We start from the raw sequence: 13,624 nt of genomic DNA, 5'->3' as shown, positions 1-13,624 counted from the left end.
TGACCCTCACTGACAGCTCTTTGGACAAATGTGAGGCAGGACTATTAGCATTATTACTCAGACCTTGAGTGAGGGGGTGCTGAAAGGGACCCCTGAGAACATCTGACCCATCATCTTAGAGGGGCACTAGTGGTTAATGAGCTTGACCTCTTGGACATCATATCCTGGCTCTGAGGCTTACTAACTAGCTATGTGACCTTGGGCAAGTCACTTAATCTCTCTGGGTTTCAGTTTCTCCATCGGCAAAATGGGACTCTAAACACTTCTCAGAGTGTTGGGAGGCTTCAGTGGGTTAATATATGGCACATGCTTACAACAGTGCCTGGCACACAGTAGGTGCTCTCAAAGGATGACCCACCACTACCTTTGAGAGGACCACGGGGTTGCCGTGATTTAGATCATTCCTGGTCTTCTGAGGTAAAACTCATGTGCCCCAGTTTGTGGGCCCCTCTGGCCCCCAGGAAGCTCCCCAGGAGGCACTCACCTGCCACGGTCCCCAGCCTGGGATGTGGACTCCACCACTCCAGTGGCATTGGTCAGCGTCACCCCCTCTGCCTTCTTGGGCTGCTTTTCTTTCTTGGTGGCGGTGTGAGGGAGGTCTGGGTTCCACTCCTGGTGGGCACCAGGGGAGCAGTGAGGCAGGGGGGCTGCCCCCTGAGGTCCCTTCCAGCCTTCTCTGTCTTCCCTTCCCCATCCCCACACCTCCTCACCTCAAACTGGGGCCAGTTCATGGGCATGCCGGGGCCGCTGGTGCTGCGGAACCATCTGAGGTCATCCTGGGCGTCAGCCCCCCGAATAGCCTGCTCCAGCTCCCGGTACACGTGGACATAGCTGTGCACAGGGGAGATCAGGAGTTGGGGGCCAAGGTGCACCGTGGCCCCTTCTCATCCTCGGCGAGGGCCAGAGGGAGCCCATTCAGGGGACCGGGGTGCTGGCATGCCCCCCAGCTAGGAAATCAGCTGGGAACAATCTCCTTGTGGTCAGCTCCAGCAGGCACCCTCCCCTATCGTCACCTTAGCCACAAATCCATCCATCCAAGCGCATTTCTCTAGTGCCTAATCTGTGTTGGCTTGCACCCAGGCGGCCACTGTATTTGGCGCCTCTTCCTCCTTGGCCCCTGCGGCTCTGCCCACCCTTCCTGTTCCAATAACATGGGGCCCAGGATGCCCGGCACACCACTTCTCCCCTCTGCTGTGGGTGCCTGTGCCCACCGCGCTGCCACGGCCAGCTACCTGCTATTCTCGGCAAGGTTGAGGTGACGTTTGATGTCCAGCAGCACCTCCTTGAGGAAGACCAGCCGCTTTTCCTCAAACTGCTGGCACTGTTCAAACACCTGCTCCATGCTCTCCATGTACTGGGGTGTGGTCTTGCCCACGTCGTCCAGCACCTTCTCATACTTCTCCTGCATCTACAGACCCCAGGGCAAAGGAAGGGTGAGAGCCAGGCCTGCAGCTCCCGGCCACCCCCGACTCCACCCCTCGGACCCCAGCCCGTCGGCACCTTCTGTACATCCTGCTTGCACTTGTCCACTTTGTCCTGCAGCTTCTTCTGCTGCTCGGGCGTGACCGACTGCTCCGTCTTGCTATTCATCTCCCGGGTCATGGCCAGCTTCTCCTCTTTGCAGGCCAGATGGTAAGCCTTCTTTGCTGCCTCCAGCTGTGGGGACCGGGGGAGGGGAGGTACAGCTCCTGCTTGTAAGCAGGAACCAATGTGGTCGCTCATCAAGCCCTCCCACCTGCAGGGAGCAGTGGACACACGTTCCTAAGAGGCAGGAGGGGCGCGGGCCCTAGCTCCAGGTATGGGAGCAGTGCCCACCCATGCGTGGATGTATCCCCACCTGGCACTGCCTGCTGCCCCTACGGACGCCCTCCCTTTGGGCACTGAGGTGCCCGCCCCACCTGTGGATATTTCTTCCTACGAGGCTGTGGGGCTCCCAGCGGGCGGTGCATTGCCCGCCCCATCTGTAGAGTCTCTCCCTCTGATCAGATCGTCCCTCTGAGCTCAGCTGCCCACCCTTGACCCTTCTGCAGCAGCCACCCACTGGGCACCTCCTTCATCTTCTTGGCCCAGGGCTTCTGGGCCTTGCGGAAGCCGTCCTCAGCCTCCTTGGTCTCCTTGAAGCCGCCCATGATCTGCTTGTGATAGGCATCCTTCTGCCAGTTCTTGACCTTCTCCAGGTCCTCGTTCAGCAGGTTGTTCTTCACTTCCTGGTGCAGTTCGCTCACCTTGTCCGCCTCCGTCATGATGGCACCCCAGGCCCGCTCCAGGCTGCCATACTGTGGGCCTGAGGAAATGGTCATGGGGTCACGAGGCCCTCATCGTCCCCTGCCCAGGGGCCTCCTTCATGCCTCTTTTCTCTGACGCTTTCCCCATACACGCCATGGGCGCAGAAATGCCCTCCTCTGCCCTCTTTATAGTTTTTCCTGTCCTTCAGGGCCCAACTACCTCCTCTGGGAAGCCTTCTCTGACTGCTCTATTCTCACAGACTTCGGTCTGCAGCCCTCACAGAATTCTTCTTATAGCACCTACCTCTGTGCCTACTCCCTATCTTCTCCTGTCAGCCCGTGAGTCCCATGGGGGCAGCCTGCACCCCGTGAGTTCTCACAAGCCCAGCACAGCACCAGGCACACAGTAGGTGCTTCAGGAATGTTGACTGTTACAACTGAAGAACCAGCTGGTGACAGATGCCAAGAGGCCACCGGGACCAGTCATGCCAGTCATTTGTTCCTCTGTGTATTGGGGATCAGCTCTGTGCCAGGCACTGTGCTGGGCAGTGTGGGCTCAGCCCCTGCCCTCATGGGGTTTAGAGACTCGTGGAAGAGAAAAAAAATGTTAACAAATACATGTAAACCCCAAGCTGAAATTGTTCTAGATTGAAGGAATTGAGAGCCAGGACAACTAAATGCGGTAATGTGATTCTGGATTGGCTCCCAGACCAGCACAAACAAATTTGCATATGGGTGATATTAAATGTCCCGAATTTGATAGTTGAACTATGGTTATGTAAGCAAATGTTCTTACTCTTGGGAGATACGTGAAGGATTTAGAGTAAAGTGGCATGCGTCCCACTTACATGATTCAGAACACATATGCACAACGGAAAGAGGAACTGGGAAAACAAATGTAGTAAAATTTTAACTGGCGAATCTGGTTGAAGACTAGAGTTCTCTCTACTATTCTTGCAACTTTTCCCTAAGTTAAAATTATTTTGAAATAAAAAGGTTGTTTTGTTTTGTTCTGTTTAATCCAACCTAAAATTGTACAAAGTCGTGTTGAACAGGGACAGGGAAGACCTGGCTTGGTTTGGGAGGGTCAGAGTGCAGTGTGGGGACGGTGCCTCCAAAGGGCCCGTGGCCCGGGGGGTGCAAGTGCATCCGGGTGGCTGGGCGCTCCCAGAACCCGGGCCTGTGGGGAGCCCGTTAGGGCCTGGGCGAGGCGCACGGGGTGGGCATGGGGGCACCTTTCTCGATGAGCTGGCGCCAGCGCTTGGCCCAGTCGGTGAGCTGCTGCGCGTACGCCTTCTCGATCTTGGCGCGCTCCTGCACGCAGTTCATCAGGTCGTTGCACAGGCGGTGTCCGTCATCGATGCGCTTCACCGTCCGCTTGTAGTTCCCCACCTGGCGGCCAAGGAGCGAGCACGACTCCCGCGGGCTCCCCGCCTCCCCGCCCCGCCCGCCCAGGACACCGCGTCCTGCAGGGGGCGCCCGCCACGGCCACCTTCCCACCTTCGCCGCTTGGCCGCCCCGCGGGAACGCACTGGGGGCTCCCCACCCTCTCATTTTCGGGGACCCCAACACCCTGCATCATACCCGACACTCCCTCACCCCACTCTAAACATAATTTCCTCGCTGCCACAAAGTGCGGGATTTTGATCATTTGGACCCAGACTAGAATGAATTATTCATCTTGTTCTTGTGAGCTCAATGTATCATATTTATAGAGTCATGTAAGTGTTGAGTTGAGCTGCAGCTTCTTGACATAATATTATGTTTTGTAGACATCTCATTAAACACTTATTAATTTAGGTTTGGCAGTTCTCACTTTGGGTTTTGGAAGCCGATCGAAACATTTTATTTCTTGGTCTCAAATAGTTTGGGAGGCTCCTGAAACGCTGGCTCTAGTCTTGCCTCCACGTCTTTGTTGCTGGGGGGCTTCGGGAACGCATGGCACTAAGGGCAGGGGGCAGCTGTAAAAGCCTGTGTAAGCTGTAGAGCTCTGTACCTGCCTTCGTGAAGCGTCAGGCCTCTGAGCGAGGCCCCCAGAGCAGACGGTCAGGAGGTTGGCCTATTCCACATCATGAAACGCTATAGGATCTCTCCGGGTGCAGGTGTGGGGCAGAGGGGCTCTGGGCTTGGTGGGCAGTAGCCTTACCCCACTTCATGGCTACAGCCGGCCCACTGAACACCAAGGGCTTTGGAGGGACCCGAGGGGCTGGGGAGCAAGCCCCGAGGTTGTGGGTGGGTGGGAGCCTGGGCCGCCACAAGGCCAGGCTGTCTGGTCCCCAGGACCTGGGGAGCATCAAAGCCTCACCTCCCAGAAGCTGTCAGTGGTCTCCTCCGGAGCTAGCGAGGCCTCGTCGTAGGAGCCGGACATGGTGCAGCCGAGGGGAGGGGGACAGGTGGGAGTGCAGCGGTGGTCAGCAGGCTGGGCTGTTCATGCGCTGGGAGGGCAGGAGAGAGATCCCTGCAGAGGGGCGAAGCGCCCCACGGGCCCCATTCTAGGCCTGGGCCCCCAACTTGCTGTGAGGATGAGGGCTCCACAGGCTTGAGCCTTGCACTGGGATGGGGACTTCCTGCCCGGGTCCCTAGGGTAACCCCAAGAGTCACCTTGTGGCACCCCTAGTGCGCACCCCCCCCACCTCTCCTCCACGAGCCCTCCACTCCATATCCTCGCCCTCCCTCTCCCCCAAATCCATCCTCCAGCTCCAGTGTGGCACCTCTTCTCAAAAGCCTGCCCCCACCACCAGAACCAAGGCACACACAACTGTTTTCGTGCTCCTGGAGTCGGTGCTAAAAGTTAGAGCCCCCCAATTACATATTTGCTTTATATAAACCTGCAGTTTGCCTCATAGACACACATGGCTGCTCAAAGCCAGCAATGAGGCTAGTCTTTAGGCATGTCTGCACCCCCTCCCCAGGGCCTGGCACCCTGTAGGGCCCACTTGAGGCTCAATGAACCCCAGCTGGCTTCTCGATCTGCCCACGTTGGCATTGCCCCCACCCTGATCCACCCAAACCCTTGCACCAGGCCAAATAGCAACCCCCAAGCTCTCCCACCCAGCAGAGTCCCTGGTCTCAGCCCCTAGAACCTCCCCAAATCCCTTACCCGGAGCCCGGGCCTAAGTGCCCCGGGGAAGCTGGCAACACAGCTTCCTCCCATCTCTGGTCCAGGCTGGGGCCCTGTAAATCGCTCTTTTGGCTGCCCTGATGCCCAGCTTCAAAAGCCTCCATTAGCCACTTACATGTCTCCTTACGAGTCCCAGACATGTGGCTTCCCGCCCTACAGGTCAGACCACTGTGATCTGTGTGAGTATCGGAGCGGCTACGTGTGGCCTGGATCTGTCGGCAGGCATCACGGCTGTCCAATCTAGGCCGTGTGCTGCCCCAGGGCTGGGGACGCTGCCCGATTCCCATCCCCCATCCAGGCCTCACTGCCACCCCACGCAAGAATAGCTCAGTAGTCAGGAGACAGAGCCCAGAGGGCCAGGCACCTGGTCTTCAAAGGGGCAGTGAGGCCTGCCAGCCTCAGACAGGGGATGCCCGGGGGGATGCCTCCCTGTCTCTGCACTGCAGTCTCAGGGACCCTGCCCAATGAGGATCCTGGGGAGGGCCGGCCTCTGGAAAATCCAGTCCAACCTAGGGGCTCAGGGGATGCCCAGCCCTTATAGCAGCTGACCTTCAGGCCCGGGGCAGATGGGACCAACACTCGAGGATCCTTGGTCAAGGATGTCTCTCCTCTCTCTGGCCTCAGTCTCCCTATCTGTCCAGGGCCCTGTTCCCCGGTGCTGCCTCCTCCTTGCTCCCCCTAAGCACTAAGGAGATTTTGTTCCTTTCCCCTTAGCAAAACCTCAAACTTCCCCACAAACTCGTGCATGGTGGGGGCGGGTAGGAGGAAAGGTGTTTAGAATTCATCAAGGAACAAAGAAACGTGTCTGAATTTTTTTTCCTTCTGAATTGGGCACTGTTCACTTACAAAGCAGTACTCCCTTCACGAAGAGCACTGCATGTAGACATGGGAAAGCAAAAGGCAGGGATATTTAATGAAGGACTCTCAGCCAGGTTAGGTAAGTATCCCTGGGGCCAGAGCCCCACCTAGAACCCGTAAAGTCATACAGAACTATGCTCTTCGGGATCCAGATAAAGCACAGCCATCGGCAGGGCGGCGGTGGGAGCAGGGGGTGAGGGTGCAGGCGTGTCTGCATGAGAGTCCACCCCAGGAAGTGGGGAGGTGACTTGATTAGCCTTGACTAGGAGATGGGGGGGGTGTGACAGCGTCTCCTCTCCCCACTCCAGAGGCACACCTCCCTCACCCCGCAATGCTGCTCCCAGGAAGTCACCTTCCAGCCAGCGGGGCAAACTGATGACGCCTAATTTCATGTGCTGCAGCCCTACTTGTAAAAGCCAAAGGCTGGACACATCCCAGATGCTCGTCCAGGGGACTGCGTAAGTAAATGATGGTGCAGGCGTGCCAGGGAACCCTTCCCAAGCTGTGGCACTGCAACAAACCAAGAAGGGTGCAGAACAGTGAGCCTGCAGATGCTTCCATTTGTATAGGAGGAAATACATATGCAAGGAACACTTCTGGAAAGCTGGTAGTGGTGGCTGCCTTCGGGGAACTGGGTGGCTGGGGGACATGATGGGAAGGAGATTTTTCAGTCGGTCCTTTATGCCTTTTAAACTTTGCCTCGTGTGCATAAATTGCACTTTTTTTTTAAAAAAAACCTTCCGGCCCCTGTCGAGGAGGAGAGCTGAGGGATCTGAAAGCCAGGACCCAGAGGGCGCTGGAAATACAGAGCAAGGGGACAGTACAGCTAAGACCCGGTGTGTCAGGCTAGATGGGAATACACAATGGTGGAGACCAATCTCCACTTTGTCCAGACCCTGGGGGGAGCGGGGAAGACTTGCTGGGGTCCCTCCCTCAGTGCAGGCAAGTCACGGGTCTCCAGGGTCCCAGCTGAGGTGGCACATATAACAGAAATAGCTCTAGCCTTGGGGTCCCTGCTCTGTCACCAAACTGCTGTGTGACCCTAGGCAATTCACGTGACTTTGTTGGGCCTGCTGGGAAATGAGGATAATATCAGTAGCTGCCATCACTGAAAACGGTGCATCTCCTCGAGTCAGGAAGCCAGTGTGGCTGGCATCTGTTGTGCCCGTGGGCAAGCGCGATACGCTCTTAGAAGTACCCACCAAATGGGCACGATGCCCGTCTGACTTTTCTCCCCAGTGGCTGTAAAGCTATCGTGGCCCTGCAAGCCCTTTATCATTGATAATAATAACTGGCATTTATGGAGCACATACTTGGTGCCAAGGACCATTCATGTGTCTTAACTCATCAAATCCTGCCAGCAACCCTAGACGGCAGGTACTACTATGGCCCCCACGTTTCAGAGAGAGCCCAGAGGCTGGGACGGAGCTGAAAGAGCTTGTCGACTCTCATTACTGATTTGTCACCATTGCTGGAGAGGGGGCGGTAGTCCCACGGGGAGGGAGGGAGGCTGCTGTTGTAGAGCCAGGGAAGGGGCCGGGTCTTTCTCGCCCACAAAGATGGTGTAGCCCTCAGCATGCTGAACAGGGGGCACGGCCTCTGCTCCAGCCCTACCACTTACCAGGGGGATCTCAGTCGAGTCCTGTCACGAGGTCTGTTTTTCTAACTCACATAATGGGAAAACAATACTCGAGTCTCATGTGACACTCAAGTGATAAAAGGGTAGTAAGCTCTTATTGAAACATATAGACCGTTATGGAAGTGTGAAGTTTTCATGTTGGCCTTGACCTTTCCTCTAGGGAGAGAGGAGCCCCAGGGTGAAAGGGGTCCCTCCTCAGGCCCCAGCTGCCTTTAAAAGACCCTGGAGGGTGGGGGCCTCGGTCATGTTCTGTCTGCCCCTGGCTTGAATAAGGGACAGAGGAATTAAGAGCATAAGCCCAGAGAGGGCAGGCCTGCTGTGGCCAAAGGCGGCATGTGGATTCCTACATTGCGAGTTACTGACAGTCACAGGCCTTGAAGTCACCCTAGCCCTTTTCACTTCCGACCACCAGCCAACCCATCAGCAGATCCTCTGCTCTCAGCCACCCTGGTCCCACCCTCATCACTGTCCCCAGTGGCCTCTTCACTGGCCTTCCTGCCTCTGACTTTGTGTCCCTCACCTCCGCTCCCACTCCAGTCTGTTCCCTGCTAGAGCAGCCAGGGGGACGCTGCTAATACCTAGGTCAGATCCCACTACTGCCCTTCTCAGAATCCTCTTGTGACTCCCCATTTCCTCCAAGTAAAAGTCTAATTCCTTCCCAGGAGGCCCTGCAACTCCTCCTGCTCCATCAACCTCCTTGCTGTTCTAACCCCAGGGCCTTTGCACTTGCTAGGAATGCCACCCCCCCACACACAGATTTCCAGGTCTGCTCAAATGTCATGACCTTCCCTTATCTAACTTGACACTCTTTCCCACCCTCCAGCATTCTCCTCTCTTTCCTCTCTTTATTGTTCTTTCTCCACAGCACATGTTACCATATGCCAGGCTCCCAACATTACAGCATTCATCATATTTGTGTCTTCTTCTCTCACTGTAACATCGGCTTGCTAAGATCAGTGGTTTTTGCCTGTCTGGTTCTCTGCTGTATTTCCAGCATCCAGAGCAGTGCCTGACACATAGTTAAGTGCACAGTATGTTTCTGTCGAATGAATGAAAGCACATTCTATTCATTCCTTAAATGGCAGAAACACTGAATTCTGTACCTCAGAGCCAAACATAGTCCCCTGCATACAGTAGGTGCTCAGTATATGTTGATAATGATGGTGACACAACCAAAAGCCAGACTCTCACAACAGGAGGGCTCCCAGATCCCACCTGTCCTCTGTTCCAGGCCCTGTGCTTCCCCTGGTATCCCCTTCCTGTCCTCTAGGCCAACCCTCAGGGTCCAATTCCAGAGTCTCTTCCTCCCTGATCCCCTATGACGATTCTGCCCTCAGGGTGGTGCACTCCCTCCTCAGGGAGCCACAGTCCACAGACAGAAGAGGCTGTTTCAGGGGCGCTCAGTCAGTTAGTCAAGCATCCGACTTCGGCTCAGGTCATGATCTCAGGGCTTGTGAGTTCGAATCCCGCATCAGGCTCTGTGCTGACAGCTCAGAGCCTGGAGCTTCTTCAGATTCTGTGTCTTTCTCTCACTCTCTGCCCCTCCCCCACTCATACTCTGTCTCTGTCTCTCAAAAATAAATAAACATTAAAAAAATTTTTTTTAAAAAGAAGAGGCTGTTCCATTATCCCTCTCTTCACTCTCCCTGTATATCAATAATGACACCATTATTGAGTACCTGCTATGTGCCAGCCTCTTCGTGCACTGTATCCCCCAGCCCCCATCCTCACCACAGCCCACGGAGATGGGCAGTGACTCCCCTGCCTTCTCTGAGACTCGGAGAGGTGAAATGACCTGTCCAAGGTCTCACAGCAGGGAGGACAGAGTCAGATCCAGACCAGGGGATGAGTCCTTCCCCTGCCCTCCCCGCCCCCCCCCCCACCAGCTGTCCCGGGGCAGAGCAGCACTCTGTGGGTGTCACCCGGCCCCCCCCCCCCCCCCCCCCCCGGCCTAAGACATTCTCCCAAGGGAGCGGCTCAGCTCAAACCTGGGCGGGGCCATGGGAAGCCAGAGCCGCCTCCCCTTCACCCAGGGTGGGTCTCAGGCCCCACGGACCAACATTCCTGGCTGTAGCCCTGCTCCTCACGTTAGCCCGAGATAGACGGGCTCACCGTGCCTGACCTGGGGCCACGCCGGGACTCTTGCCAGCCTCTCCTGGGGCTTCAGCTGCAGCAGGAGGGCTCAGGGTCAGCTGTATCGTGCTGTCCTTCTCCTCCTCCTCCCTGTGATGCATACCCCCTTCCTCACTCCAGTTTCTGCCGCTAGGCTCACACCTTCCCTCCTGCCCTGGGGTACAGCTGTCCTATCGCTCATCACTCCCCAAACCAAAATAACCCTGCTTCCCCCAAGGGCCAACTCAGCCCCACCCCCTCCAAGAAGCCTTCCCTGAATACCCCAGCCCTCACTTATCTCACCCCACACCCTGGTGCAGTTCTTGGTCACACCCTGCCAGGAAGCGCAACTTGCTGGTTCTCTCCCTACGCGTAGAGGAAATCCTGCTATATTAGCACGGTGGTTGAGAGCGCTGCCTGTGGGGCCAGACAGAACAACCGAGTTCAAAACCCGGCTTTGCCACTTGCTGGCTGTGCGACCTCGGTAAGTTGCTTACACGCTCTGTGCCTCAGTTTCCCCATTGGCAAAATGAAGGTGATGATACCAGCTACCCCATGGGGTTATTGTGCGAGAAGCATTATTGTCACAGGTATTACTGCCTATGCTTCTTCCAAAGCAGGAGACCCTCAGCTCCCTAGATGACTTCGTACCCCCTTCTCCTCTCTGTGGGCTAACACCCCCGTAGACCTTTCCTGAAGACTGACTTGTGTCCCCACCAAATCCAAATGTTAATATTTTACCCTCCTCCCCAATGTGACTGTGTTTAGAGATAGGGTTTTGAGGAGGTGATTAAGGTTAAATAATGTCATAACAGTGGGATCCCGATCTAGTAAGATTGGTGTCCTTATAAGAAGAAAAGAGAGATCCGCTTTCTCCCTATACATGCCCGCACTGAGGAGAGTCCATGGGGGGACACTGCGAGAAGGCAGCCAGCTGCAAACCAGGAAGAAAGGCTCACCAGGAACCCAATAGGCCAGTACCTTGACCTTGGACTTCTGGCCTCTGGAACTATGAGAAATAGATACCCATTGTTTAAGCTCCGCCCCCCCCCCGCCACCCCCCAACCAGTCTATGGTATTTTGTTATGGCAACCTGAGCTAAGACATCCTTCCAAGACCCTTCTGTGACTCACCTGGGACCCCCAGGTCTCCAGGTGACCTGTGAAAAGGAGACCCCAGGCCTGGCTTCCTCTTGCTTTCTCTTTGGGTATAAAATCCAGGCTCCCCCCGCACCCCCCAACTTCCATCTCCTCTATGGTAAGGTGGTAGGGAGGAAAGAAGAGGTTGGAAACACAAAGCAGGAAACCAGAGGAGACAGAGCTTGGGTCTCAATTGAGGCTGGAGGGCCCCAGAGAGACCCAGGGCAGAGGGGACCAGGTAGGCTCGTCCTAGCCAGAAAATGGTTAAAGCCAACAGGCCACGGTGGCTGGCCTCTCCTCCCCTCCTCCCTCGACTCCAACCTTTGGTCTTTACCCTCTCTACCCTCTCCTTCTTCCTCCAGCCCCAGACCCCCTCTCTCTCCTCCAGAAACTCATCCCTAAAGGCAGTCGCCACCCTGCACCACACCCCCTGCCCCACTCCAGGCAAAGAGGAGGAAGCATCTCATTCGGCCTGTCCATCTCCAGGGAGCCTCTAGGACTGTTCCAGTGCTGGTGTCACGCAGCAGGCTCCACAGGGAGGTGTCTCCTTGCTCGCTAGGTGGTGACAACAGTTAAGAGAAAAGTTAGGCAGGGTATGAGGGGGCAGGAGCAGCCCTCAAGCGATGGTGGGGTGGTGTGGGGGAGGGGAGATGGTGTATACACGCCCCAGCCCTCCACCCTCCCCGTGGGCTAAGCCTAGGGTGGGTCCTCCAGTGGCTCCAGAGGTCCCCAGTGGGATTGAGCCCTAGTTATCCACAGTGAGAACTGGCTCCCTGTCTCGCCTACACATTCGCAGTCTTTCCAAAGACCACTTCTCAAATGAGCCTCTCTCATGGTATCCTTATCTCAGGGTCAGCTTCCTGGGGAGCCCAAGCGGAAACCCCACAGGTGAGGAGGCAGGAGCTAGGGCTGCTGATGAGCAGGCCCCTGCCCTCGCTGTTCTGGGTACCTCTCTCTCCTTGAGACCGGTCATCCCACACTCGGCTCCTCTGAGAGGGTCGGTCCTGTCCTGAGCCTTCTGCATCCGTGGCCTCCCAGAGGGCAGGGCCAGGTGTGGATGGCCTGGGGGAAGGGACAGCTCCTTCCAGGCCTCACCAGTCCCCCTGTTCTGGCTGGGATGGAGGCCGGCCCAGCTGTAGAAGGTAAGGCAGGACAGATGCCTGTCCCAGGCCCTGGTGGGGAGGGAGGGTCTCTAGCTCCCCCCAAAGGAGAGAGATGAGCAGAAGGGGTGGTGGGGTTCAGAGCACCTGGGAGCAGACTGAGACAGTATATCCAGGTTACTTGGCTGCTGGCTCCAGGGGAGATGTACATTCCCCACCTTGTCTGGCCTTCTCACTCCCAGGCCCTTCACCCCAAAGCAGAAGCCCCCTGTGCCTAGCATTCAGCAGGTGCAACTAATGTTTGCAGAAATGAACGAGCCATGTCAGCTTCTTGGTGAGTATTCCCCACCCCGTCACAGGCCCAAGGATCCCTTCTCGGCCCCTGCACGAGCTACTCTGACCCCCAGGGGCCCAGGGAAATGGGGAGCCCCATAATGTGGTCCCAGCAAAGGACCCGGCCAAGCTCTCAGGGTGTGCTGGGGAAGGAGGCGGACCCAGGGTCACACACACCAGTCCCCTGCCCTTCTCAGGCTAGGATCTCTTCCCCATGGCATCCGAGGCCCTTCAGCTCTATCCCAGGGCAAACCTGGACCGGGTGCCACTCACCCACTGCACTGGCGCAGGCCCTGCCCTGTCCTTTCAGTGCCCAGATGTTAGAGTGCGGCCCAGGTCCTCCCTGGGCCCCAGCCCCGCCCCCTCCTGAGCACCGGGCAGAGGTTCCTCCGCAGTGCCCGAGCTCCCCAGCAGCAGCTGAATCTGTCCCCAGGAGCAATGCAGCAGAGGGACAGAGTGGGGGGGAGGGAGAGCCACAGGCACCCCCACCCGATCCCCCAACATGGAGACCCTGGGCTTGCTGAGGATGGCACAAGGGTCCCTTGGGAGATCTAGGGAGCTAGGTCTGCAGGGAGAACAAGGAAGGAAAAGGCCCGAGCCTGGGGGAGAAGGAGAAACATGCCTCTTGTCTGAGCAGGGGGCTCTGAGCCCAACGCCTGAGATCATCTGGGGCCGGCACAGAGGCAGCTGGTGTGGAGGGTGGGATGTGGGTACGCTGTTGCCAAATGGCCAGGGCCTAGCAGTGCCCTGAGTGGGGCCAGAGGGCATTCTTACCTCTCTAGCCTCAGCCTGGGGAGGGGGGAGCACTGTGGGTCCCCGGAAGCTCCAGCCCCCCTCAGCCCACTTCCCCCAGAGAGGGGAACATTTCTACAGTCTGGACCTGTGGCGGTGGTGGAGAGAGGGACAGAGGGGCAGAGGAGGAAGGCGGCAGTGGGGACGGTCCTCCTGTTGAGGAGGATCCTGATTCTGAAGAGGGCCTCCCAGGATCCAGGCTGCTCCCACCCAGGTCCACTGGCTCTGCCTGTATGCCTCCTGCCAGGTGCGGCTGGTAGGAAGGCAGGGGCAGCTGGGGGTGGGGGTGGGGGGGCACTCTCCAT

The 13,624-nt window shown here is 57.0% G+C and overlaps 1 protein-coding gene across 4 annotated transcripts in view; it reads right to left on the bottom strand.

Annotated features, from left to right (window-relative positions):
- PACSIN1 (protein kinase C and casein kinase substrate in neurons 1) overlaps positions 1 to 13,624 on the bottom strand; it is a 57,412-nt gene that overhangs the window by 3,714 nt on the left and 40,074 nt on the right. For 2 of the 4 annotated variants that reach the window (XM_042986153.1, XM_007085291.3), the window contains exons 2-8: positions 4,531 to 4,660; positions 3,461 to 3,617; positions 2,049 to 2,284; positions 1,501 to 1,656; positions 1,233 to 1,408; positions 711 to 831; positions 485 to 612 (exon numbers count right to left, since the gene is read on the bottom strand). In XM_042986153.1, coding sequence (XP_042842087.1) covers positions 485 to 612; positions 711 to 831; positions 1,233 to 1,408; positions 1,501 to 1,656; positions 2,049 to 2,284; positions 3,461 to 3,617; positions 4,531 to 4,593 — 1,037 coding nt within the window. In that variant the 5' untranslated portion in view covers positions 4,594 to 4,660. Of the gene's footprint in view, positions 1 to 484; positions 613 to 710; positions 832 to 1,232; positions 1,409 to 1,500; positions 1,657 to 2,048; positions 2,285 to 3,460; positions 3,618 to 4,530; positions 4,718 to 5,325; positions 5,490 to 13,624 lie in introns of those variants that run through there. The other 2 variants (XM_042986155.1, XM_042986154.1) reach the window with 2 other exon arrangements.

This window comes from Panthera tigris, chromosome B2 (genome assembly GCF_018350195.1).
Source record: "Panthera tigris isolate Pti1 chromosome B2, P.tigris_Pti1_mat1.1, whole genome shotgun sequence".
NCBI classification, from domain to species: Eukaryota; Metazoa; Chordata; class Mammalia; order Carnivora; family Felidae; genus Panthera; species Panthera tigris.
The sequence above is the reverse complement of the archived record's forward strand: the minus strand, read 5'-3'. Positions and strand labels throughout refer to the sequence as shown.